This window comes from Thunnus albacares, chromosome 18 (genome assembly GCF_914725855.1).
Source record: "Thunnus albacares chromosome 18, fThuAlb1.1, whole genome shotgun sequence".
NCBI lineage: Eukaryota > Metazoa > Chordata > Actinopteri > Scombriformes > Scombridae > Thunnus > Thunnus albacares.
This window is the reverse complement of record NC_058123.1, coordinates 15,127,499-15,151,852: the sequence shown is the minus strand read 5'-3', so window position 1 is coordinate 15,151,852 and position 24,354 is coordinate 15,127,499. Positions and strand designations below refer to the sequence as shown.

Below are 24,354 nucleotides of genomic sequence, written 5' to 3'. Positions count from 1 at the left end.
CGAACCATTTTTAAAAATAATTTATTGGTCTTTATGTACAAGGAAAAAATGAAGTAGAAAACCAAACATGAGTAGAAAAGGCAAATGTACAAGAGAGTATCTTTACACTGCATTGAGGATGTCTGCTGCTGCCCCAGAAATAAAACTGAACTCTGAGACAGGAAGCAGGCAATACTTTTTAAACTGTACACAGGAGGGAGGGAGGGAGGGAGGGAGCGCTGTCCACCTCTGAGTGAACTGAAACCCGCGTACCATGTGACACACCTGACCACTCCTCGCCCGCGGAGAAGGAAACCATAAAAGATCTGAAATATTCATTTCCGTAGGAAATTGTCTCGTATGCCGTCAGCATTAGTTCTGAGCGTCAATGGTTATGTTTGTGATGAGAGGGAGGGTTTGTGTGTGAGGTTTTGTTCCCTCTGCATATTAATGACTCGCGCTCAGTCGAAGCAACCGGTTAAAACAGAAGGCCTCTGGACGTTAAAGTCTTTGGTTCATCAAGTTACCGTTTTTTTTCAAGTAAAGCTTACAGCGGAGCAGCGTAGTGTAGCTGTAGGCTTGTTCAGAGTGGAGACCGAGGGTGCAACAGACAGGATTCATGTTGACTGACAACAGTAGATTAGAGTCAACAACACTGCAGTCATTTTGCCCTTTCGTTAGTGTTCTAACAATACAGGCAATTTATAAAAACAGAAAACCGGAATTTTTCATGGCTAAGGCTGGTGATTTTCTGTTTTTTTTTTTCTTATTATCAACAAATCTCATGTGCAGAGCCAAACCGACAATAAACTCATTCTACTTCCAAGTATTGTGTGTATATCCAAAGCTGATATATCTTATTCTTCTGTGCTGTAGAACTCCATTGTTGTCCAAAAACTATTAAAAACAAGTAAATGAGCCACATTGCTGCACCGGGCGACATGTGTCTACAACACGAAGGCAATGGCTACCACAGTTTGTTTAGAAATGGCTCAAGAATTTAGAAACAGCGATAAGATTTTCAGTCTCAGGAGAGTAGTTCCTTGTACAACAGACGCCATTGCGCATGTGCAGCAACACATCTGTTTCCCGTGCTCCGCTAGCTTGTTGTGCTACATAACACAACCTCTTCACTTTGCACTACATTGTAAATTCTCAAAGAATTTCAGTGCAAAGTCAAGAGATTGTGATATGTTGCACAACAAGCTGGTGAAGCTATGTAAACATCCGCAGTGACGTCTGCCGTACAAGGAACTACTCTCCTGAGAATGAAAATCTTATCGCTGTAATTAGTCTTTGGAGCTTTTTCCACATAAACTACAGTAGTCACTGCCTTTGATGTGAAAGAACATGTCATTCAGTGCAGCAGTGTGACTCACTGATGTGTTTTTATAGTTTTTGGACAACAATGGAGGTCTACGGCTCAGAGGAATATGATATCAGGCTTTGGATACACACACACAATACTTGGAAGTAGGATGAGTTCATTCTTGGCTTGGCTTGGCACGTGAGATTTGTTGACGATAAGAAAAATAGAGAATACTGCCAGCCTTATCCTTTAACCCGATACCACACCCAACTCATCTTGCCAGACAAGAGAGCAAAACAAATCTGTAAAATATAGTTTGATCTATCATGAAAAGTACAAGCAAACAGATGGGGGACAAAATGGAAAAAGAAGTAGTGAACATAAAAAATAAAGCTGAGTAACATTTCAATACATTGCACAATATAATACTGACATATCCATGATTAACCTTTAGTGCTTGCGGTAGAGAGCCAATATACGTCTTTGATTAACTGAAGTGGGGGGGGGGGGGGGGGGTTTGCCATCAGTCATAAAAAAAAAAAAAAACAAGCACATCTCCAGGTATCAATTCAGCAATTATAACTCAGCTATAATGCCAATAAATAATAGTAATAATGAGGACTACTACAATAAAAATCAATCCCATGTGATGAAAGTCACCACGCATACTGTATCAACACGTTTTCAATACATTGTGATACACATGTTCAGGAATCCACACAGGAGCACAAAAACGCATGTGTCGTGGCGGAATTGGTTCTCATTGTCTTGAGCAGATCAGCGATGGGATATGCACGTTGTCGGACCCTCAGAGTATAATAAGTATGGGACTGGACGAAATATGAGTCCTTATCAGATGATGGGGGTCCATTACACATGAAAAAAAAGGTGTCACTGTTAACACTACTGAAGAGGGAATCAAATGTTCTGGCAACAAGGGATAGGTACAAAATCTACAGAGTAGGATGGCTTTAATAACACGATATTCATGATCTGCTTCACTGATGATAGGACACACATTTTCAGTCTCTCAGACAAACACAAATGTGTGTTTAAAAAGCTGGATAAAGCATCATATGATTTGGTTTTTATAGCATCTGTTTTGCCCAGGCCCTTCACCGCACTGCAGCCTGAAATCTGGCCAGTTCAGCAGCAATCTGCTTTGCTTGTTGTCTAAAAACCTGGACCCCACTCGAAGGAGAGCAACTGATATTGGCTCAGACACTTTGGGGCCTGGACGTCGGCAAGGTCGGGGCGTTGTTAAAACCTCATCTGGTGCATGAAAAATACATGAACGCAGGTACTGATCAGTGGTAAGAAACTAGTCTGCACTCGTAATAGTGGATTTTTCTCAGAGATCATTTTCTTAGAAATCTTAAGGTCGTCACTTCTCAAGAATTACACAGAATTCATACCATGACTGCGTTTTACAGGGAGGGACAAGGTGTAATCGATAGAAAAATAATGTCATCTTGTTGTACACTGTTACATTATTGAAAAAGGTATCACAAAATATTTTAAAATCATATGAGGTATGAAAGTATGAAACACCCCTTGTGCACACAAACACAACTGCACACTTACTGTAGGCTCAGACACACTTCAGTGCATCTTGTGAATGGTTCACGACTAGAGCTTTGTTCTACATTATCCTCAGCAACGTAGTATGATGATCAAATACACAGGGTTTCTTTTTTTTTGTCTTCGTGATTCTTGCGCTGCTTGCATTAACTGAAAAGGAACAATGGAGCTTTTTGTCTGGACTGTGGGAAAAAAAAAAAAAAAAACAACATTTCAAAGTCTCCAGTTGCACTTAAAAGTGCCAAAGAAAAGTTACACACAAAACATCTGTCTTGGAATAGAAAGCCTGGCGCTTTCCTGTGCTGGTCTACAGCTTCTGAACACCACAAAGCACGTGGAAACACACAAACTGACACAGGTGACCTTTTTTTTTTTTTTTTTTTTCCAACAGCACATTTTTCGAAAAACTAAGCTGTCAGACTGAACTCTTTCTCTGGTTGTGCTGTCATGTCTTTGTGCCAGTTGGTCTGTCTGTCATTCAGTATCCACAGGGGCTCTAGTCGACACAAAGGGCAAATCTGAAGAGTGGATAATACTGACTGAAGCAAGAACCTGCAGGAGAGGTACTTTCTGTGCACACACACACACACACACATCCCCACACACACACACACACACACACACACACACAGACAGACAGACACACACACAAAAATAAAGTCTATTTCCAGTCAGCAACTGCTGCTGCTTCCTCTTCCTTTTCTCACGCGGGCCCAAAGCTCACAGGTTAGAGTCCAGATGAGGCTCCTGAGTTCAGGACAAGGTGCAGTCATAGGCTCCCTCCTCTTCTCCCTGCTCCTCTGTCTGCTCGGGAGGACAGTCCTCAGAGGGGGGCCGCGGAAAACCTCCGGTGGGTTCGAGGGAGGGTAGTGCCAGGCCCAGCGGAGCCGCTGCTCCCCTGCTGTCCTCGGGACGCGGTAAAGCGGCACCTCCCAGCCCCTCAGAGCCGACAAGTTTGGAGCTCTGGCTGGTGGGCTGGAAGGCTTCGGGCTGCACCTGCTCCGCCGCTGAATCCATCAGCTGCTGCAGATGCGGTTGGATCAGGTTGAGAAAGGGTTTGTATCCCAGGCTGGAGAAACATGACAGAGATGAAATGAAAAAGGTTTTACAATACTGGGTAAGAGTTCTTCACCCTGATTACATTGGAAAAACACATTATAAACATTCACAATATTACTGTGCTTAAACAGGAGAAATAAATAGACATCCGGACAGGTCACATGCTATACCCACCAGTCAGTAGAGGCCCATGTGTCGACAGCCAACAAGCCATTTCGGACACTCTGCACAGTTTCTGCGGGAACCTCGGGGCTGTCCAGGAAGCTGATCACCTGCCTGATGACATTTGCGTCCCGCAAGATCAAACCAATCACAACACACCACTCCAGACAACCCGCCTCCATGAACACGTGGAGGAGATACCTGAAAGTCACAGAGAGGCAGAGCTGTCAAACACTGGCTTTGGTTTCACTTCACACTTATACATTGATTATGATATTATGACAAACTATAATACTGTAACAATTTTTTTATTACTTGTGACACTACATTGTAACCCAGGGGTGACGTTTGGTGATGGCATCTTACCTGAGCTGCACCTGCGACTTGTGCGGGCCTTTGTTGGCCAGCTCCATGGAGATGTGCTCCAGCTCGGCCTGGCTCAGACTCAGAGTCGAGGAGTTCTCATCGACCATCGTCCAATCACCATCTACCACTGAGCTGGTCTCTGTTAAGTCTGTGGCTGAGCCAATACTGTACTCTTCCACTAGAGGGAGGAGAGAGAAAAGGGTTGTGGAAAAAGAAAGCTTGTGACCACTTCACACTGACTAAAATAACAGACAACACATGTCAACAAGAATAAAAGGTAGATCAGATCTGTGCCTGAACATGGACAGGACAGGGAGCAAGTCTTCAGGTCTTATTACCTTTGTTGGTGAGCAGCGACAGGAAAGCATCATGTGTCTGTGGTGAGTGCTGGTTAGAGTGAGCGGACGAGGCCGTGTCCATGTCTTTGGTCCTCTGCCCGAGCCCGTCCAACCAGGTGTGGTTGCTGGGAGGAGCCTGAGGGGGAGCTGTGTCCATGTCGCTGTTCAACAAGCTGTCAGCTGACTGCGACTTCAACAGCCGTGTGCTCAGCACTTAAAACAACGACAGAAAGTATGATGTAATGGACATAAAGCCAAAGATACTGTTATATATCTGATGTGTGAAACAAACAACTTAAAATTAAAAAGAGCCATTTGAAAAACAACAGCATTTGTTTTAGTTTTACTCCTCAACGTTTCCTGGATGGATCCTGAGTCACTCACCTGTGCGACACCGTCCGTTCTTCAGTGGCGAGCTGAGGCTTCCCACAGGAATAACGGGGAACGGCCAGAGAAAATCCTTGTGGAGTCTCTTCAATGCCAAAACAAAATCATCAACACGGGCCACGCGGTTTCGTTCGCGACACAACCAGCCGATGAGTTCGAAGCCCAGCTGTGCGGAGAAGCATCCCAGGTCGCGGAGTCGAACCTGCTCCAGGAGGTGGCGGGCGTGACGCCAGAGCATCATGTCGATATACATGTTCTCTGCACACTCAACATCCCGACTGGAAGGAGGAAAGAAAATATGGAAACATTTAGATGTGATAGAGAACATTTTATAATACTGATCACAATCTATGGTATATATGTGTGTGTGTGTATTTCCATACCCTTTAGCAGAGGGTCCAGTGGGCATGCTGAAGGTCTTCTGCAGGTTGAACTTGCCCGTAGTGATGGAGTCAGCTGACTGAGACAAGCTGATGCTGCGATTTCTGAAGAACTCAAAACCGCTAGTTGAGCTGGGTTCCTACAGACAGAGATACACAGTCAGAGCGGCTTCATGATTACACAAAGGTTTACTCTATGTTGTGTATAAGACTTCCAATCAGATTGTTGCAACAAGACTTAAGCTTGTAAATCTTCCTAAATAATTTTTGTAGCTGGGGTCAAAGAAAGCAGCGAGAAAAGGAAATTGGAATGTGTGCTGAGATGATGGGAATCTCCTCACCTGTGTGGTGGGCGTCGGGGGCGGAGTGTCCATCTCTCCGGAGCCAATGGCTTTGAGGAATCGGATCATGTGCCTGCAGAGGTCCCACTTGCCCTGCTCAAGCGCCGTGTTGAAGAGCAGCGTAGCGTGCTGTCTGCTCACTGCTGGAACCTCCATGTTCTTTACATGAAGTGAGAGAACGGGAGAAGAGACAGAAAGAGTATTTTTATGATGTCATGACATCTAAAAAAGGCTAAAAAAATGTTTGATAATCCCTGCGTTATGCTATTAAAAGAGAGGTGCATGTGTTTACACGTGTTTCCAATCATAGTCACTACCTGCAGTATAATCAGATAGGAGGCTGCTGTGTCCAGATCCCGAGCCATGAGGCACCCCTCGAACAGGTCCTTGGGGTTCCCCACAGCAGCGAACAGGTAGTTCCACAAGGCGTACTCCGTCTTGCGGGCACAGTGGACGATGGTCTGGAGAAAGAGGGGGAACTCGGTGATGAACTTGGCCACGGTGGGCAGCAGAGGATCAGGGATGGGCTCCCGTGATGTTGCCTCTTCTTCCAGCACCACGTGCACCATCAGCTCCATGACGTGGGGGAAGTAGGGGAGGGAGGCACACGACTGAGCCAGCATCAAAGCCTGCGGGAGAGGGAACATCAAGGAGAGGAAAGAATGCACTCAGTTTGTGTACTTTGTGGGTGTGCAAACAACCGGCGCTCACAATGTGATCTTGATATGGAACAGTTTGTATTTCCATTTACATGGTTCACTAAATGCAAACATAGAGATTGTTTGTGTGAGTAAAGTGTGTTAAACAGGAGCCTCTACATACCTGTTCACCCAGGTTGCGAACCAGCAGCTGCCTCAGAATATGGTGGAGGTAGATCTGGGAGGTCCTCTCTACGGTGCAGAAGGGGAACAGCGCCTCCAGCGGCTCCGAGGATCCCTGCAGCCCGTCGTACAGCACGGTCTCATTGGTTGCCCCCAGTACCAGGGCGTCCTCAAACAGCACGGCCAGTGGGTAGATGTTGATGTGGAAGGGCAGCATGATGCGTCTGGAGAGGAAGGAGTGAGGCTTGCGGTGGTCTCGGGGGAACAGCGGCAGCCAGACTTTCATGCCCGCCTCACCGCAGGACAACCACAGGGCCTCGAGCAGGTGGCGCTTCTTCCTGTTGGAGCGACAGGTGGTCCACACATTCTCCACACACTGGGCCAGCACCACCGGAGGACAAAATGGTAGCTAGGGGAGGAAGAATAACATAGTTATAGGGATTTATGTTGCTTTAGATTTATGTAAACTAAGTTTCTGACATAGTTTCTGAATTAAGGTGAAAGCGGCTGAAAAGTTGGAACACTGACAATCCAAGTGAGGTGTTTTAACTCACCGGTTTCTTATTGATGGCAGGCGTCTCCTTCTCTCGTACCTGCGGCCCTGAACGGTCCCTGTGTAGCATGATCAACTGGCCAGCCAGATTTAACATGATGCTCTCTGCCATGCAGGCCTGAGATGGACAAACACATGTAAAACAAGGATTCACACATTTATAATTCACTGTGCGTGTGTGCGTGTGTGTGTGTTTGTGTGTGTGTGTCTGTGAGTGCCACAGTGTGTTCCTGTGTTACCTGCTGCGGGGCTTTCAACGTGATGCCAGTCTCTGTGCGCACAGACGTGAGTGTGACAGACACCACGAGGGCAGGGTGAGGGATGTAGCGAGACATCGACACTTCCTGCAGCAACTCCACGTTGGCTGACGGGTTTGGACTGGAATGTCAAATATAGGTACACATGTTAGACTTTATAGTAAAAACACTAATACACGGAAACGGCTCTGAGACAAGGTGTTTGAAAAAGCTGTTATATGAGAGGTTACATCTGAATGTCAAGAAGACACACATTTTCTTTTAAATTCTTTCAATACTTCAGCATCAGTGTTAAAAGTGCACTAAAATATTTTGTTCAGGTAGGTGCCTCGTTTAAATTTAGTCAACGTATCTGAGTGAAAAGTCACTGAAAAACAATTCAAAGTTAAAACAACTATTTAGGTGAGCACAAATCATTAAGACGGTGCCAAAGTTTTAAAGTTTTGAGGCTGGCAGTTTATTACAAACATGGACTAGTCTCAGCAAGACGTAAAGCTGAGGCCATTTCTGTCATGTGATGGGTATTAGATCATTAGCTTTTACTAGAAGCCGCTTTTCCTGAGAGAAAATGTGGCTGAGTAACATTATTACCTAACACTATTATGACTACTGGTGCCAGGGATTTCCCTGGTGCAGGAGTGTGTGAAAGGAAGAAGAGAGGTGGAGTAAAAGTCTAGAAAAAGAATATTATAACTACGTTGTCCACACAAATACAATAAACTCAGACTGCAAGTATAACGTGTACAAAAATAGCCCACCTGTCGTTCCTCCTCTCTATACTATAGAGGCAGATGGAGCAGTCAGCTCTGAACAAGATGACCATGTCTCTGAAGACGTTGAGCAGCAGAGTGTCTGAGTGCAGCTTAGTGACCGAAGCGAAGGCATTGTCCAGGTTGGATGATCGGTGATAGAGCCTCAACTGGTGTTAGAAGAGAGACATCGTGATGAGACTAACACGACAAGAAACAGAGTGACGTATGAGGAACAATAGCGACGTAGTTGGTGCTTCAGTCTCACCTGCTCTTGCTGGTCTATAAAATTGTAACAGGCCACCACCACAAAGTCTTTCCACCAAGCCAGACCGCCCGTTACTGTCATGTTCTGCTCCTGCAAGGAACCGCACGAGAAATGCAAACACAGATGTGTAACTTGAGCTACGGATTCAAGGGATTTATATTTAATTTGTGTGCTTAAGATTTATTCCTTTTTTTTCCTAAATGCTTTTACTTTTGCTGCTGCAAATTTCCATGTGAGTCTACGTTCCAAAGAACTGCTGGCTGGGTAATAGCATGAATCGCATGAAATATGTAGATTGACATGGAAATTAAAAGTATGAAGTATTTGCTAGTTTTTCAATGGCAGGCAGAGATAATTACATGTCGTCTTGAAATATTACCATGGTCCTGAGGTAACATTTTCCAACCACCAGTTGTTCACTGGTGATTGTACTGATGCCATTCAGATTACATTTAGATTGTTTTGTCCTCCAGTCTACAGTGTCACATACCTGAGTGATATTTCCAAACAGTTTCCATTTCCTTGTGAATAAGGAGTAGTGTGCCAAGCCCCGCCTCCCTGCTACAGCCATGCACTGGCCTGCTGTGTTTATGGCTGCAAACTGTGTGAGGCAAACAGTATAATATCAAGTGTTGACACAGAATGCAAATACACACAATCAGGAAAACACACACGCAAAACTAAAACACAGGGTCAACAGTTTTATAGACATGTTGTATTTACTACTGGTTTACTGACATACTGACAAAGTCAAGTTTGTTTTGTCCATTATCACACATTATGAGCTTTAAAGGTCAACAACGGCAACTGCTCCTGACTTCCTCCAAGCTCTCCAAGAAGACAAACCTCTTTAACTAAAACTAACATGCAGATTTTGTCATTGAAAAACGTTTAAAACACCTCGCATAATGATCATAATTCTTGGTGGCTTACTTTGTAAACATAACTATGTAAATTCAGGAATCTTACAGCTTTTACAGTCTGAGCACACACGTGTCCTGGATGAAATGACTGCTCTAAATAATGTTTGTTTGAACCAGTTTGTGCTACCAGATGCTTTCATTTCCCCACATATGACATCACAAAGTCAATGTGTTCAGTAATCATGAGAGAGAATTTTGAAGATAATTTAACACATGATTCTTTGACTTTCATCTTTTCTGACACTTGGTGCACACTTGGTGCGCCAGGATGATAAATTACAAACACGCATATATTCCCACACTGGTGCGCCAGATGCTAAATTACAAACACATACATTCACACACTTACCCGTATAGGCCAGTTGCTCTCTAGGTATGTGCTGTGAATCTAGAGGAAAAGAATACGAGAAATACAAGATAAATAAATAAAATTATAGGGCCTGTGTTGCTGATTCAAGAATAAATTTTGAACATGTGCATCCGAAGAAATATTTAAAAACTCTTGTCATCGTTGGTGTGTTGCCATATGATGACTGTGCATCCTTACCTGGACCACGTGCCAGTGCTTGTGTCCCAGTAAAGTGCTGAGTCCCTGAGAGAGAGAGGAGTCGGGGTCGGGGGGATGGTGCAGTGGGCTGCTGTCGCATGGGTGCAAGTGTGTGTGCGGGTGTGTGTCAGAGGTGTTGTGGACCTGTGTGGGGTCACCACAGGTCAAGTAGAGGCGGTCTTCACCATGAAGTAACACCTGCTCCTGGTTACTCTGTACAGCCGAGAGAGGAGCAAACAGAGCGTGAATGTTTAATGCGGATGTTTACACAAAACTGACTCTACTTTGTGTTTCCATCCGTCTTCTCACCGTGCAGGGGTTGACTGTGAGAGCACTCTTGATAAAGTGGAATTGCAGTATGCCAGCCTGCAGGGAGGACTGAGGAGGTGGAACCATCTCTACCTCCTCCTCCTCTTCCTTCTTCTTGTCGTCGTCGCCCTCCCCCTCCTCCTCCTCCTCCTTCTGCTGCTGCTCCTCCTTCCTCCTCCTCTCCTGTTTGTTAGGGATTACCCACAGGTGGTAACCCTCTGCTCCCCAGCTCTGGAAAGGGGGCAGAGTACAAGTTTCACAATGCATGATAGTAACAAAAATGCATTTTACATGTGAAGGGCAAACGTTGAAAAGAAAAAAAAAATCTACAAATGTGTAGAAAAATCATTTAAAAACACACAATAAAACATGTAAAAAATAACTCTCAAAGTATCTGCAATACATGTGTAACTTGCATAACTGTCATTCTTCTAATTGAAACAGATGTAATTAACGAATGTTCGTAATTAATTTCCATTAACCCCTGTCATGGGACACATCAAAAAATACAAACACTTTTGCTTTTAACTCTGCCATCTTATTTTCTGTCATTATTGACCATTATGTGAACTCGTTCAATGATCTCTGTAGTGTTAAATCTTTGAAATATGATATACAAATGAGGATTTTTATTGTTCTATTTTTAGATTTAATTATAGGGTGAAAGAAAAAAAAAAAACATGGCAGATGCTAAACACATGCGCTTGACCAGGAAAGTATTAAAAAAATGCACTAACCATAGAGCTGATTTTAATGGGATCCTTCTTGGTACCATCAGAACGATACCTGAGGGGAGCACAAAGAGGGAGGTTCATATATACCTGCATTAAATCAGGTGTGAAGTGTGTACAAGTACATGTGTTTGTTCATGGGAGTGTGCGTCCACTCACGCAAAGTCCTCTCCCAGAGTGCAGATGAGGTGAGCTCCGAAGACACTCCACAGCGACAGGCCGCCACACTCCCATGTAACCATGGCGACGCTGTAGTCGGGTGACCAGCAGATGAGCTTGACTGGGCCTGTCTTGTTATAGATGTCTTGAAAAAGGGAGAGAATTCAGAGATTATTGTTGTACTGTTTAAATATTGAACGAATTCTCTTGCGAACTGTGTGTCACAGAATCACATTATTTTATTCTCTTCTTTATTACAGGATTGTCTGTGTAAACAGAGGAACACTCTCTTGTTCTCACACACATTGTAGTTAGTGAATATTGTCTTTTTCATTGCTGCACTGAGCTGAATCATGTTTGGTCTTTTGTTTTCAAACTTAAACATGAGAAAAAGCTCTGATTAATGAAACCAAGTATTTTTATTATTATTTGATGAAAATTCTTGCAGCAGCTGAACAAAATGGTTTAAAATTCATTCACCTTCCTTCTTTGCATGATAACTACAAAATAACCTGAATTTTCCACATGAATTATCCCCTTCTAGTACATGACTTCCTGCTAAAAGATTGGGCAAATTAACACACTTGGATGCATAATAAACACATCACAATTTATTAGGATTTCCAAATAACTGTATGTATAAATCTATAGTATAGTAAGGTTCCTTTATGCACACATGATTTGTTTTCGGGGCTAAGAAATAAGAAAAACTGATCTAGTCTCTGTTGGAGAATGTGTGTTTTCTTGTAAAGGTACTGAGGAACTAAATAATCCTGTATATTACTTTCATGTGTGTCGAGCTATGTGTGAAACTATGCCAGCAACTATGACAGCAACGCATTTCATTCGAATGATGAAGGCCCTATATGGCAATTCCCCCACTAGGGGGAGCTATGGCTTTAGATCTCATTAGAGGACTCTGGTGAACCAGATGTGAACTAAAGGGAGACACAGGCATGTGCACCCAAGAGACACACAGCTGAAGGAATGCAAGTTATCTCAAAGAGGAATTTGTGTAGGGATTTGACATGGAGAGAGAGAAGGAAAACAGAAAGGGGGGAAAAAAAGAAAGAAATGGAGAAGCTTATGGGTGATACCTGGGTAGTGTTTTGGGGTGAGCTCCAGTTTGTGGGACAGCTGCATGGATCCTGTCGTGGTGTCTATCATGTAGACCAGCACTGAGCCGCTGTAATAAGAACAAACACATTTTAAGACCCATAACTTAGGATGTGATTATCATCCATGCAGTAATCAGAAACGCTACTTAAAGGATCAGAATGTGGCTTCAGTGTAAACGACCTGTAGCTGTAATCTGGAGTAGTATACTCCTATGCTTTCTTTTACTCACATATAAACACACATGCATGCACATATATCTGTACCAAAAACACAAGGTGACATGTTAAACTCTTCCTCGTTCTGTGATAAAAATCACAGCAATCTACATCAGAGTAACAAGTACTTTTAACTGAAAGTGTATTCAAATAATATTCAAAAGACTCAATTCAACTGGACCACACAAGCACGGCCTTGTGAGTGAGATAGTCCAATTCTGAACTCAAACATTGTGTATGTGTGCATGTTGTTTCAATAAAATACAAAATAAGCACACAAAAAACTGTAGAAAACGATGGAGAAGGAGAGGAGGGAGCTGTGAGGAAGAGAAAATCCTGCCAAGCTGACAGATTATACAATCCGTGAGAAGTTTCTGACAGGCATACACTAGTTAGCCTCGGCAAACACGAACTGACAGATTCTCACACTGGACACACACCACACGGACAACAATCAATCTCTGTGACACGGGGATGCAAACAAACACACCCGGGTTCTCTTCCCAGCGCTGTTTTGTGAAAATACAGATGCAGGGAGCGAGAGAGACATGCAAACACGTACCTGGCACAACCGAAAGCCATCAGTCTGTACTTGTTGTTGACAGCCACACAGGTGCCATCTGTCACGTCTGCTGCCCAGACGCCCTGCAGCTGCTGGACACACACACACACACACCGGAAAACCTTTATGAATTACAAATCACTGCTAGTGTGCACGACGTGGCCGCTCACAAGTCAGCAGAACATGTTTGTACTGCTGTCAGCTTGAAACACATCACTGAGATTTAACTTTAAAATGTTTTTGTAAAGCCTATATGAAACTCTACAGCACACATTATCAGTAGAAGGCTTAGTTAGATAATGTGACATTTATAATCAGGACATGTTTTTATCTTGATAGTGACTCTTACACCCACTGTCTAATTTCAAAAAACAGAATTTCTAGCCAAAATTTAACAACGACTTGTTTATGTTGAGCTCCTTGTTGGATGTGAAAAGAGTTCTTACTGATACAGTCATTATTTCTTTAATCCTGCCAAGATAAAAAATGATAGCTATTTATACAATGTAAAAAATCTGTTGACCTGAACAAGTTACATCATCAGTATGGATATTTTTTTTTGAGTAATTCTGGGCGTCTCTCCTCTTTGGGAAAACTGATTGCTGGTGTTGATGTCATTATATTAAACTTTTAATCCACAAAGGACATCAACAGCTCTCTCACTTCTTTAACATGCAAAAAGAACACTGCATGTTCACTTTGCCTCGACTTATCTACTATGTATAGTTTTAGCCTTTAAATCTATTCCTTAATTGATACCTTAATTATTTTTTTTCTGCAAAACTAACCTGGAATATTGCTAAATGATAGATTGTCATTGCATTGCCTCTTCAAAAGCCAAGCAAAATGTTTTATTTACACAAACAAAGCATGATTATCATTATAAAACAGAAAAGTTGTTATAATATCAGGGATTTTTGTGGCTAAAATAGGTCTGTGGTGGTTTCCCTGTCATGTGGTCAGATGATGTCATATGCTGATTTGCACCAGGCTGTATGCAAGTCTCATTAAGACAAATCAAAGACTTTTGCCAGCTTTTCAATGCTATGGCTATTATATATTTTTCATAATCTGGGTCTGTATCCTTTATTTGCCTTTTAGCAGACTGTGTGTGCTTAAACGTCAACAATGAGTGTCCTTACGTCTGTGGTGATGATGTTGCTGAGCGGTGTGATAAAGCCCAAGCGTCCGTCGCTCAGTACCACAGCGAAGCCGTCCAGCGTCACGCAGTACTCCATACAGCGGATATACACTCCCTCCAAGTCCAGAGACGGACCACCTACACATACACACACATTCAGAGGTTTGAAGTCTTCTATGCAACAAAAAAAACTGAATCTGGAGCTGAAGTTAATGATGAGAATGTTAAAAACTAAATAAGGCAGAGGATCATGTGTGATTTTGAGAGAATTCAATATTGAAATGCTTTTTTTAAATGGTCAGGTCTAAATTATTTATAATTCATTTCCCAACGTTAGTGAGTGCTTTGCAGCTTCTGTTTATACTGTCATCTGGAATCAGGTCTTCTCCTGTGTTAACCGGTGTGGATGGGTCTTCTCTAACCTCGAGCAGACTGCAGGTCTAGCGAGAAGGGGATTGTAGTGAGGCAGATGGCCTTGCGTCCGTTGCTGCCAAGCCCGTCCCAGTGCAGCACGTGGAGGTAGCCGTCTGCGGTGCACACCAGTAAGTCCTCCTGGAGGGACTGCAGACTGTTGGGAAGACGGATAAACGGAGATATCAACACTGAAGAGGAGGAGGGAGTAAAGGAAAACAGTCGGGGGCAGTAGGTAGGATGGGTGGGAGCGAGATAACAAACAGCGGAGTGTTCGAAAACAGTGGACTAGTCATCATCCAGCTGTGCCCTCTGAGTGAAGCCTGAAACTTTTATTGGCCAGCTGTGATGAGGCCACATAGCTGCCATTGCCAAGTCTCATTGTCTTCAAACACACAAGGGAACAAACAGCGGTGTGTTTGTGTGTGTGAAGCTGTTTATTGTGCTCCAAAAAGTATGAGAGGTCTGAAGATGGCACAATGGGACGACAAAGAAGAGAAAAGCTAAGAGTCAGAGAGGAGAGAGAGGAAAAAAAAAAAAAACGGAAGCAAAGCGTATAAGGACATTGGACTTTCACTGAGGGGGAGGAAACTTCTCTTGGTAGCTTCACAGCAGGAGACACCCACTCATCTCCTGCACTATCAAGCTGTGCCTGTGAAATTCCATTTCACAGTGCTCTCATTCAGATGACTACCCTGTAATCTCTCTGTCAAATGAACAGAGCGGAGGAGATGTTAAAAGACGAACACGTCAAACAGAAGACACATACAATATAAACAAAAAGATTAAAAAAAAAAAAAAGAGTGGAAAGTCGAGCAGAAAACTGATGGAGTGACAGTTCTTGTCACTGAGCAAACAAAGATGTCAAGTTGGAGGATGTGTGGGTGATAATAGCGAAGATAAGAAAGAATCTTAAAAGAACAGAAACGAGCAAAAACAAAGAGGCACTAGACGAGGGCTTGTTTCTAACAGGTTCCTGGGTTGTTCCATGTCAATGAAGATGCCTGCGTTTCTCTATCAAGCTCATTATAATTTAGATACTAGGTTTTAGAAATGGAATAGCATTTACGCATTTATTTATATTCTATTGCATAACGAGGCTCGTTCATTTAGATGTACTCGCAATGCTGTGAGATTTCCGTGTTTTAACGAGGTGCGATGGAAATACAGTGTAACGATAGATAACTTTGAAATACAACAGGCTAAATATAAACATCTAATTTAGAATGTGTGACAAGCAAGCGTAGTCACAAGATAACAGGATGGGCAATAAATCTCACACCAGAATTAAACTGAAGAGCTACAGTGTGTGCACAATTATTAGGCAAGTGAGTACTCTCACCTCATCATTATTTCTATGCACATTTTCCAACTTCAAGCCATATAAACTTGAATACTTATTGGATTTAATCATTTTCAGGTGATATGTATTTGTATAATGAGGGAGGATTATATTATATTATATTAAGGTGTGCATAATTATTAGGCAGCTTCATTACCTCAGATAAAATGGGCCAAAAAAAGAGTTTTAACTGACACTGAAAAGTCAAAAATTGTAAAATGCCTTTCAGACGGCTGCAATACTTTTGAAATAGGTAAACTATTGAGGCATGACCACCGGACAATCAAACATTTTGTTGTGAATAGTCAACAGGGTTGCAAAAAACGCATGGAGAAGAAAAGGTGCAAATTAATGGCGAAAGACTTGAAAAGAATTCAATGTCAAGCACGACCACCACTGAATAAGATTCACATGTTGAAGTGTCAAGATTGGGCCAAGAAATACCTGGAGAAAGATTTTCTTCAAAGGTTTTATGAACAGATGAAATGAGAGTGACTCTTGATGGAGCAGATGGAGGGCCCGGGGTCGGGTCACTAATGGACATACAGGGCACCACTTTGAGTCAGGTGCCAGCAAGGTGGAGGAGGGGTGCTGGTGTGGGGCTGCTATCATTAAGGATGAGATAGTTGGACGTTTTCAAGTTGAAGATGGACTGAAAATCAACTTCCAAACCTGCTGCCAGTTTCTGGATGGCATGCAGTGCAGTGGTACAGTAAGAAGTCCTCAGCATTCAAGGCCAAAAATGTTATTTAATCATTTTGCGTTATTATTTGATACACTTTGAAAATTGAGAATAAACAAGTGAGTTGGGAAAAATAATTTTTGTAATTAAGTTGCTTAATAATTATGCCCACTTATATATACTCCTCAGAAAGACAAAACTCACTTTTCCTTTGTTAAACACTCAGGTTTGAGGCTCAATAACATTTTGGATTGACAGAGAGCATTGTATTTGTTCAACAACACAAATTAATCCTGAGGAATACAATTTGCCTAATAACTGTGCACGCAGTGTAGGATGACAGAGTGATGAAATCTGGTAAGGATTCCCAAAATGCTCTGTTACCATCTGAGTAAATATGTCCCGAAATCCCCGAAATTATGAGGCTGATTTGAATCAGCTGTGCTCCAGGCAACGCTGAACTTCGTCCAGCTAACAATGAAATCAAAAAATGTTCCTTTTGTCATTCTTTCCTTTCATCAATCATCACTAAACCCTTCCATCAATCATCACTCTTCTCTTTCGGCACCCCTCCATGTCTGCAGATTCGTGTTATTTCTCTCTGCAGATGACACTGCAACAACTGACAAGAGCTCCTCGCTGTTCTTCGGCCATCTCTCGCTGCCAATTCCGACTTTCCGTGAGAGGAAGAAGAGAATTTTTCAAGCCTTAACTCTGGGCCAAATGCCCTTCACACATACAAGGATTTCAAGTTTTTAAATGTTTCAAGGGGCTGTGTGCCTTTAACAGCTACAACAATGGTGAATATTCTTTTAATATTTCCTGGTGAACTATGTGAGCGATAACGACATGTAGTTTAAATGACGAGGTCAGTGCAGGCTACAAGCTTTAAAATATATAAATCAATGCCAATGCATACTGTAGTTTTCAGATTGAATGGAAATCATCTTGCTTTTACATGATTTCAAACTAATGATAGGAATGGATAGAACATTTCTATACATGAAAATGTACATAATGAGGCATCTATGAACAAAGGGAGGGTCTGAAGGAACAGATACGCCTCTATTTCAATCAACACAGCTGTCTTCAAGTTTGTTTTCCACTGTTTAAAGCACATAACTACAGCGGTTGTGTGACTTCCAAAACGCAGGGGGCCGACACTCAACATTGTATATAAACACATCCTGTGTAGACACACAAACGGAGCGCTAACTGCTGCTGCTGCTCACGCTACACCTCCAACATAGACATGACGTTGTGTTACAGGAAGCACCTGCACTGACGATATAGAGTGAGAATAACTTTTGATGGATTCAGCATATGGAGGTGCCTTTGTCTGTGTGCATGTGAACTCGATGACACAATCCATGACCTGGGTAAGTGAGGCTTATATGAAGGAGAGGAAGAGAGAAAGACACAACAGAGAGAAACACAGAGGCAGAGAGAACAAGGGTGGGGGGGGAGGACAATAAGACAGCATCCTACCTGGTGATGGGGGCCTCTAGATCCACAGGCTTCTTCATCTCTAGAGACAGAGCAGGGGCACATTGCTCCTCCTTATAACCCGGGGTCACCTTCACACGAGGACTTCCTCTGTGCAAACACAGAGTAATACAAATATTAGTTTTATAGATGTGTGAGGAAAACTGCCGAAATTCCTGAACACAACTGGCAGAGCTGAAAAAGATCACTGGATGTGTCCAGACTTGCCCTACCTTTGCTGGTATGTTGTCTAGGAATGTGAATCACACACACACACACAGACGTTTACACACACATTGTAGACACAAAGCCATACTAACACCACACAGACTCACAACATGGATGTCTTTATTGATACAAACTAGAGAAACCGACAGAATAGTAAAGACTTTTTATGTTCAGCCTGAAACCGGATCTTGACCCCATCGAACACCTTTGGGATGAATTGAAAACGCTGACTGTGACTACACCCAACACCAGTGGCTGAGCTCACTAAAGCTCTTGAGGCTGAATGGGAGAAAAATCCCTGCAGCCAGGTCTCAAAACATTGTGGAAAGCAGCGGATTAATGTCCATGTTTAGTATGAGATGTCAATCAATCACATGTGAGCGTATCATGTTAAATGTATAAACAGCTGTAGCAATTAGCAGCTAAAAGTTCACTACCTGCTCTATCAACCATGTAACCACAGCAAACTATTTACTCCATATTGGGTCATGAGCTTTACATATCATAAGAGGATTTAGTCATAAAGAGCACTTGTATTCTTGTATTCCTACTTGTAATGTTGGCCGGCTGCACTGACAGACATCTGCCGGCTGATTGCTGACGAGACTTTGCTGGTTTGAACCCCAGGGAGTGTTAGATAACGAGGAAGTTGACATTTTCTTCAAAGATAAACTGCAGCAAGCAAGAAATCCCAAAAGGAAAAAAAAAAGCAGCTGAAACTTAAGTGTTCATATAAATAAAGGCTGTGGTTGTTTGTAACCAGTAATGTCATCATAATTTGCCATTATAATGATGTCCTAACAGTTGCAGCTGATTGCAGCTTCTTGAATGTGAAGATTTGAAGCTTTTCTGTGTCATACATGATAGTAAATTGTAGAGCTGCCCCCTAATAGTAGACCAAACCCTTTGTCGATGAGAAGAGTCTTGGTTTTCATTGGTCGGCTAGTCGCAGGAAGAAAAAAAAAAAAGCTGCTGCAGCTCCCTCGAAACTTGTCACAACTTCTCCTTCCTTATTCTGTCCTTACAGATAGGCAACAGTGCTGTATGCCCTTTCACTAGCATTGCAGAAAACATGCAGTTTGATTGTCTGTGAGTTTGGTTGAATCTCAATTTGGTACCATCTCAGAATGGAGTTTCGGCAGCTCTGCAAACAACTGATCCCATTTTTCAGCCGAGTCTGGTACAAGTTCAGAAGTTGTGTGATGTTATAATGTGTGAAATAAATGTTCAGTCTCCTTGCTGGTTGTAGAGACACATAAATATTTGAAAGTCTCATTATTACGGTTTTGTATTTCTCTGTAATGTAGCACAGTGTTAAAAATGTTAATTATAACATTCTCACCCTGGAACTCAAACCATTTTCTGATGCCCCAAAAATATACATATTTAAATAATAAAATCAGTATCATAAACATGAAATGACTAGTCGAGTAATGACTGTTGATCAGATAAAACAGTATTCACTATTTTCTGATATTTTATAAACAAACGATTAATTGAGAAAATAATCATTCATTGCAGCCCTACACGTGTGTGTGTGTGAGTATGTATGCATGCTGCACTCACTTTGGGTAGACAGGCTCATAGAGGTATTTGTCATCTCCTCCACCCAGCACATCAAACAGGAGGATGTAGCCTTTGGCAGTCTGAAAACAGAGAGAAAAGGACTGTCATTAAAAAAAAATCAATATATTTGCTAATCCACTATTTTCTTATCAGACAGAGAGATGGAAAGAGAAGTGTCAAACAGAGAACACACAAATAACCTGCGAATGTTTGAGAGAGATAAAGAGAGGAGAAACTATAAAAATGAATGAATTAAAATTGAGTTAAATCACTTGAATGTCAACACAAGTTTGCAAAGTCAAGAGTGAGAAATAATGACGGGACAGGAGAGAAGAAAAATAGCTTCTCGGTAAAAAAAAAAACATCATCCAGTGTTGCCATCGCAGGGAGGAGAGGGAGACAGTGTGCTGCTCAGAGGACTCTGTCGCTGTGGCTTATGATGGTAATCTATCTAAAATAAATACTTTGACATACATGATTGGCCAACGCAGTTAGATGCATATGATGTCAGTCTAAACTGCTGCTGCAGTAACTTATATTAATGATAAGTGGTGCAGTTTTAATTGAAGCTGCAGCCCTGCAATTGGATGATATCAATCAGGCCCAGTTTTGGGTGCTTCACACCAGACGCGGTGTGTCCTTGTTAAAACAGGACCTTCTGATCACTCTGGTTACAAATGGGCCTGCATTTTGAATCCTTTGACAAACAATTACTATAACACCAAGATTACTTGCCAAAGAATATTGATCAGTATTTTAAGGTATTTCATGCTCAAATTATTTTCTATATCTCCCCAGTAAAACCTTTAAAGGATGGCACTAGCAACAAAGTCACTGTCATTGTAAAAAACACAACAAGAGGCACAAGAAGACATTTTCCTGCACTAAGCAATCCTGAGCAGGCAGAGCCACCTGTTGATTGTTTTTAACACTGGATTTGTATGGGCTTAAAAAAACTGCCTTTGAATAGGTCTATTAATTTAGCCTATTTTTATGTACTGACATCAGCTTATTAACTATATATGCAGGTCTAAATTGATAATGATGCTCCAAAACAAATGTATCAGCATTTGTGAGCACACAAGCCCCATGCTTCACTCTGTCAAGAAGCTCACACTAACTGCAATGTCAAAATTTAGGAAAGCACTAGTATGCAAGTAGGATATTCTGGTGCTTTTTCCACAGTTACACACAGACGCAGACGCAGACACAGACGCAGACGCAGACACAGTGCTGTCAGGGAAACTGCTGAAATTGAGCCTGTTGACCGAAACATGATACGAAACCTGATCTATCCTCCACTGTCAGCAATATTGTGCCATGGTTTTGCAATGGCTGTACACAAAAAAGCCTTCTGTCGCACTACAGATCCACCTAAGAATCAAAGTGAGTTCAATATACATACATAATTCCACTTTTTACTGTGTTTTTATTCAGTTGTGCTTCACTATAAGGGGATGTTTTGCTCATAGTTTGCAGCAGCACATTAAAATAACCCTTGACTTTTCTAGTGTGGTGACAGAACTGTTTGGTAGAGGGCCAACACATCACCACAGCAATGCGAAAACCCAAAGCAGAGAGAGGATAAAGCCAGCAGCAACACGGAGCTCGGCTAGAAAAAGCACTGGCACGGCCAGAGACAGGAACGGAGAGCCAAACTGAGGCCTGCTGAACCCATCAACAGCCTTGGAGCTCCGCAAAGCTGCAGAGGAGTTACAAAGGCAAAAAACTGCTTTACAACAACAACATTCCTACACGCACAAAATCTCCTTCATTCAAAGCTTCTTCTCTGTCATAAACAAATGTATGCTATCATTACCGTTCGAACATTTGTTGAGGCAGAGAGTGTGACAAAACTTCACACTATATCAAGTTCCCATATATCACTTTAACTGCTGACCATAATGAAAGTGATACACTACATTCGTGTGCATCAACTCACCATCATCAAAATACAATGTTTACTTAAATCACAAAACACTTCATAATCATCATCAATCTGTGACACAAACCTAAACCTCTGAAGTTTCTTCCTGCTGGTCTCAAGAAGAACTTTTATAATATATATCTAACATCAGCTTCATTAAAGAAACATGCATTTAATCAGATAATTCAGGAGATATAAGACTGATATTTTTGTAAGGTGATAGAACAACTGAAACATATAGGGAGCAATGATACAATAAAGGAAGTATTGCTGATTATAAAGTGCCTGCAGAAACTGTTGTTATTGATTTTTGATCCATCGCGACCTTTAAAGAGTCTAATAGACAGTACAAGTGAATCAAAGTCAGACTAGTGGACTTGGAGAAGTCACCATTATATTGACCTAAGTTTGTCAAGCAAAGTCATCGTGCGCTGAGGTTGTGGAGATAAAATAGCCACTTCATCATATTCATGTTAGCACTATAAATAGTTAAGATGATCACAGCAGGACACAGTCTCATTACAACGACCTAGTTAGTTTTTATAGACTAACATACGAACATGCGCAACCTCTACCAAGGTTGCACAGTTCTCCTTATTTGCTATTTTAACTACAGGAAATGTTAAATCAGTGTCAAAATAGTCTGAACAAGACAAAATCCCACACACACACAAATACTTATTTCTGCAAATATGAATGAAGACATTAAAAAACTGTGAAACAAGTACAAACAGGATACAAGAATGTCAACATTGCTGGCTTCATCTGTCAGTTTATGTAACAGTTTTTGGCCTTTTAAACATAGGTCACAGAGATATTTAGTATCTGGAAATCTTATCATTTTTTTCCCTTCCCAGTACTGTGGGAGAACAGCGGTGAGCTGGAAAATAGAGAGAACAGTTTACTCTTGCATGAATTCAATCGATGATGAAATTTTAGTTTATTTTGTTTTTGAACAATGGTTTATCTCTGAGGGTTTATTGACGACCATCATCAATCATCGTTATCAGTCAGGGGGAAGTTTGCACCAGTGTCTCCCTACAGATGTCAAGCAGTAAAAACAACAGCAGGCCAATAGAAATACTGTATCTTGCATATATGTAAGATAAGAAGAAAGTTCACGTTATAACTCTGACGTCCTGTGAATGTGAGATCTTTAATCTGAACTCATATATTCACAAATTCTGACAAGCTTCTTTCCCAGAGGAGGGGGAGGGGGCTCACAAAGGAAGTGTGACTAACCTGCTACTGTACTTCAAAAGCCTGTCAATTACAGGAGGCAGGGAATCTACAGAAATCAAAGATGGGAGGGGGAAGGGGAGGAAAACTATTTGGCAACCTAGGACGAACTTCAGTAGCGTCTTCCACTCTCAACAGCTAACCTCTTTCATCTTAGTCTGATCACACTAGGTACATGAAAGCATTCACACACTCATTCATCTTTTCATGGGATTATTAGGTTTACTTCCAAGTTGTCTTGTCAGATAAGTGAAAAAAAAATGGTGAATGAAAGGGATGCGAGATAAAGGGAGAAGGCCACAATTGAGATGCTTTCCACGTCTCCAGGACTCTTGGTTCTCTTGGTGCTTTCACACATGCAGATATAATGATACAGGAAGAGGCAAGTCACTGTCAATTGAGGTCCAATAAACACACAGGCACTGAGATTCAAAAGGGAAAATGCACACAGTGGCCCAGCATGGTGGGGAGTTGAAAAAGATTTCTCTCCATGTCCTTTGGCTAATGGAAGTCGCAACAAAGTGCTGCAGCTCTTGGACCGGCCGGTGGTACTCTCTTTCATGAGACTGCAAAATATAACGCAACCGCAACACAGCTCAGTTTTCACTGCAGATACTGGACCGCAGTGCCAATCAGAGTTTCCCTTCTGCAAAAATACTCCCTGCGAAACACAAAAACAAGTGGCTAATTCAGTGATCCGTCAAGGGCCAGTAAACCATATGACAGGCCTACTTTCTCTTCCTCATAGTGGCAACATCAGAAAACAAATGCCTGACCGGAGTCATATATTAAAACTATGTGCTAGGTGGTAAACAAGCTAGAGAAACCTGATTCTTTAGATGTCATATAATCAATAAACATTGGTTTCCTTTATCAGGCTAAGTTAGAGATTAAGTGAAACCTGGGTAACACATCCAGATGACTTTTTTGGCCAGTAATACGCTTGACTAGATTTATAACAATGTTTTTACATGAGGACATGTGCAAGGCAGGACAGGAGAACACACACAGAGAGAGCATGAATCTAAAATACTTTGATCCAAAGTCTGACTTCAACTGAACCAAAGAAAAGACTAATTAAAGATACACGTGCACAGTAAAAAAAACACTTTATGCTCTGCCAGTACAAAGCCTGACCTCTCAATGTGAGGTTAAGTCACTTAAACTATGCCAGACTTGGTTACAACATCAGGTGAAGGGTAGGGGAGAAATCTGACT

At 42.0% G+C, this 24,354-nt stretch overlaps 1 protein-coding gene across 2 annotated transcripts in view; it reads right to left on the bottom strand.

The window, feature by feature from the left end:
• Positions 1–5: 5 nt before the first annotated feature.
• The window catches only part of ric1 (RIC1 homolog, RAB6A GEF complex partner 1), a 40,056-nt gene continuing 15,707 nt past the window's right edge, over positions 6–24,354 (bottom strand). Inside the window, exons 3-27 of one of the 2 annotated variants that reach the window (XM_044332861.1) lie at positions 19,971–20,050; positions 18,180–18,287; positions 14,679–14,824; positions 14,258–14,394; positions 13,116–13,204; positions 12,317–12,405; positions 11,220–11,364; positions 11,067–11,115; positions 10,330–10,560; positions 10,021–10,233; positions 9,823–9,861; positions 9,041–9,151; positions 8,551–8,640; positions 8,292–8,452; positions 7,516–7,654; positions 7,278–7,394; positions 6,725–7,132; positions 6,220–6,531; positions 5,903–6,061; positions 5,565–5,701; positions 5,179–5,459; positions 4,795–5,007; positions 4,457–4,634; positions 4,103–4,291; positions 6–3,938 (exon numbers count right to left, since the gene is read on the bottom strand). In XM_044332861.1, the coding sequence (XP_044188796.1) occupies positions 3,623–3,938; positions 4,103–4,291; positions 4,457–4,634; positions 4,795–5,007; positions 5,179–5,459; positions 5,565–5,701; positions 5,903–6,061; positions 6,220–6,531; positions 6,725–7,132; positions 7,278–7,394; positions 7,516–7,654; positions 8,292–8,452; positions 8,551–8,640; positions 9,041–9,151; positions 9,823–9,861; positions 10,021–10,233; positions 10,330–10,560; positions 11,067–11,115; positions 11,220–11,364; positions 12,317–12,405; positions 13,116–13,204; positions 14,258–14,394; positions 14,679–14,824; positions 18,180–18,287; positions 19,971–20,050 (4,137 nt within the window). In that variant the 3' untranslated portion in view covers positions 6–3,622. Of the gene's footprint in view, positions 3,939–4,102; positions 4,292–4,456; positions 4,635–4,794; positions 5,008–5,178; positions 5,460–5,564; positions 5,702–5,902; positions 6,062–6,219; positions 6,532–6,724; positions 7,133–7,277; positions 7,395–7,515; positions 7,655–8,291; positions 8,453–8,550; positions 8,641–9,040; positions 9,152–9,822; positions 9,862–10,020; positions 10,234–10,329; positions 10,561–11,066; positions 11,116–11,219; positions 11,365–12,316; positions 12,406–13,115; positions 13,208–14,257; positions 14,395–14,678; positions 14,825–18,179; positions 18,288–19,970; positions 20,051–24,354 lie in introns of both variants that reach the window. The other variant, XM_044332860.1, reaches the window with a different exon arrangement.